General features: G+C 43.8%; 1 protein-coding gene across 1 annotated transcript; it reads right to left on the bottom strand.

Annotated features, from left to right (window-relative positions):
- Window positions 1-53: 53 nt before the first annotated feature.
- Window positions 54-903, bottom strand: LOC105563875 (the record flags this gene model as incomplete). The annotated part of the gene is made up of 1 exon (XM_012015877.1): window positions 54-903. A coding segment is annotated over exon 1 (850 nt), but the record flags the coding sequence as incomplete, so codon positions are not given.
- Between the last annotated feature and the right edge of the window lie 226 nt (window positions 904-1129).

The raw sequence follows: 1129 nt of genomic DNA on the forward strand, positions 1-1129 counted from the left end.
TGCTTCCATATCGCGGATCTTAAAGCAATCGAACGACTTTATTTTCTGGTCACCTTTCTTGTCCTCGTCTATTACATATCTTACTCTTCCTGTGTCGACCCGCCGTCGTTTGCCCCTTTCTTGTTCGTCTCTTTCCCGAGGCCGCTTTGTCATTTTTGTTTTGCATTTGCGCGCGAAATGCCCTATCAAGTCGCACTTTGCACATTTCTCATTTCTAGCTGGGCAATTCGGATTGTCGTTCCTATGCCCTTTTCGTCCGCATCGGCTGCACTCGGGTTCCCCACTTTTGTCCCATCTTCCCTGTGGATTGATCTTGTTTATCGGGTTATCCGTTTTCCCGAGGAGGCTACCCGAGTGCTTGTTGACTTGTTCGTGGATCTGATACATCTCTATTACCTCTGCCAGACTTCTTTCTCTTTCCAGGAGCTTCTTTTTCAATTCCATTGGAGCCCATGTGTCGATGATTTTGTCTTTCAGACAAATTTCTTCTATTTCGTTCTTTGTTTCACCAAAGGAGCACTTTTTTACTTGGTGCCTCAATCGCAGTAGAAATTTATTTACATCCTCCCCTTCACCGGGGCTTATGTTCCGGAAGAGATGTCGCTCAAAGGTGGAATTCCGTTTGGGGGAGAAATATTCTTCTAGTTTGCTCGTTAGTGTCTCAAACTTATCTGTCTTCCCGTCATCCTCCGGTTCGTCTAATGCCCCTGGGAGATTAAATATGACCTCTTGCAGTTGCGGTCCCCCTAAGTGCAATAATTTGTTTTTCTTTTTCTCGGGGTCGTGCACTTCCTCTGCTTTCAGGTACAGTTGAAACGACCGGAGCCATTTCTCCCATTCTGTTCTCAACATTGACTTTTCTATGCTGTCGCACAGGAACGGTCTGATTGATGGCTCATTCATTTTTTTTGTGGTCTGAAAGTATACGTTCTTAAATTACTCTCTCTATTGTAACACAATTGCATGTGTCTACTTATCGAGTTTTCACACAATTTAATGTGTCCGCTTCCCTTACCTGGTTTCCTTTTTCGTTATTCGTTTTTCCACAATTTAATGTGTCCTGTCGTTATTCCGTTTTGTATCGAACGGGTTGTCCGAATCCACAATTTAATGTGCTTACGGCTTGTTT

Source organism: Vollenhovia emeryi, unplaced genomic scaffold (assembly GCF_000949405.1).
Source record: "Vollenhovia emeryi isolate VEMERY1.0 unplaced genomic scaffold, V.emery_V1.0 DF951093.1, whole genome shotgun sequence".
Classification (NCBI taxonomy): domain Eukaryota; kingdom Metazoa; phylum Arthropoda; class Insecta; order Hymenoptera; family Formicidae; genus Vollenhovia; species Vollenhovia emeryi.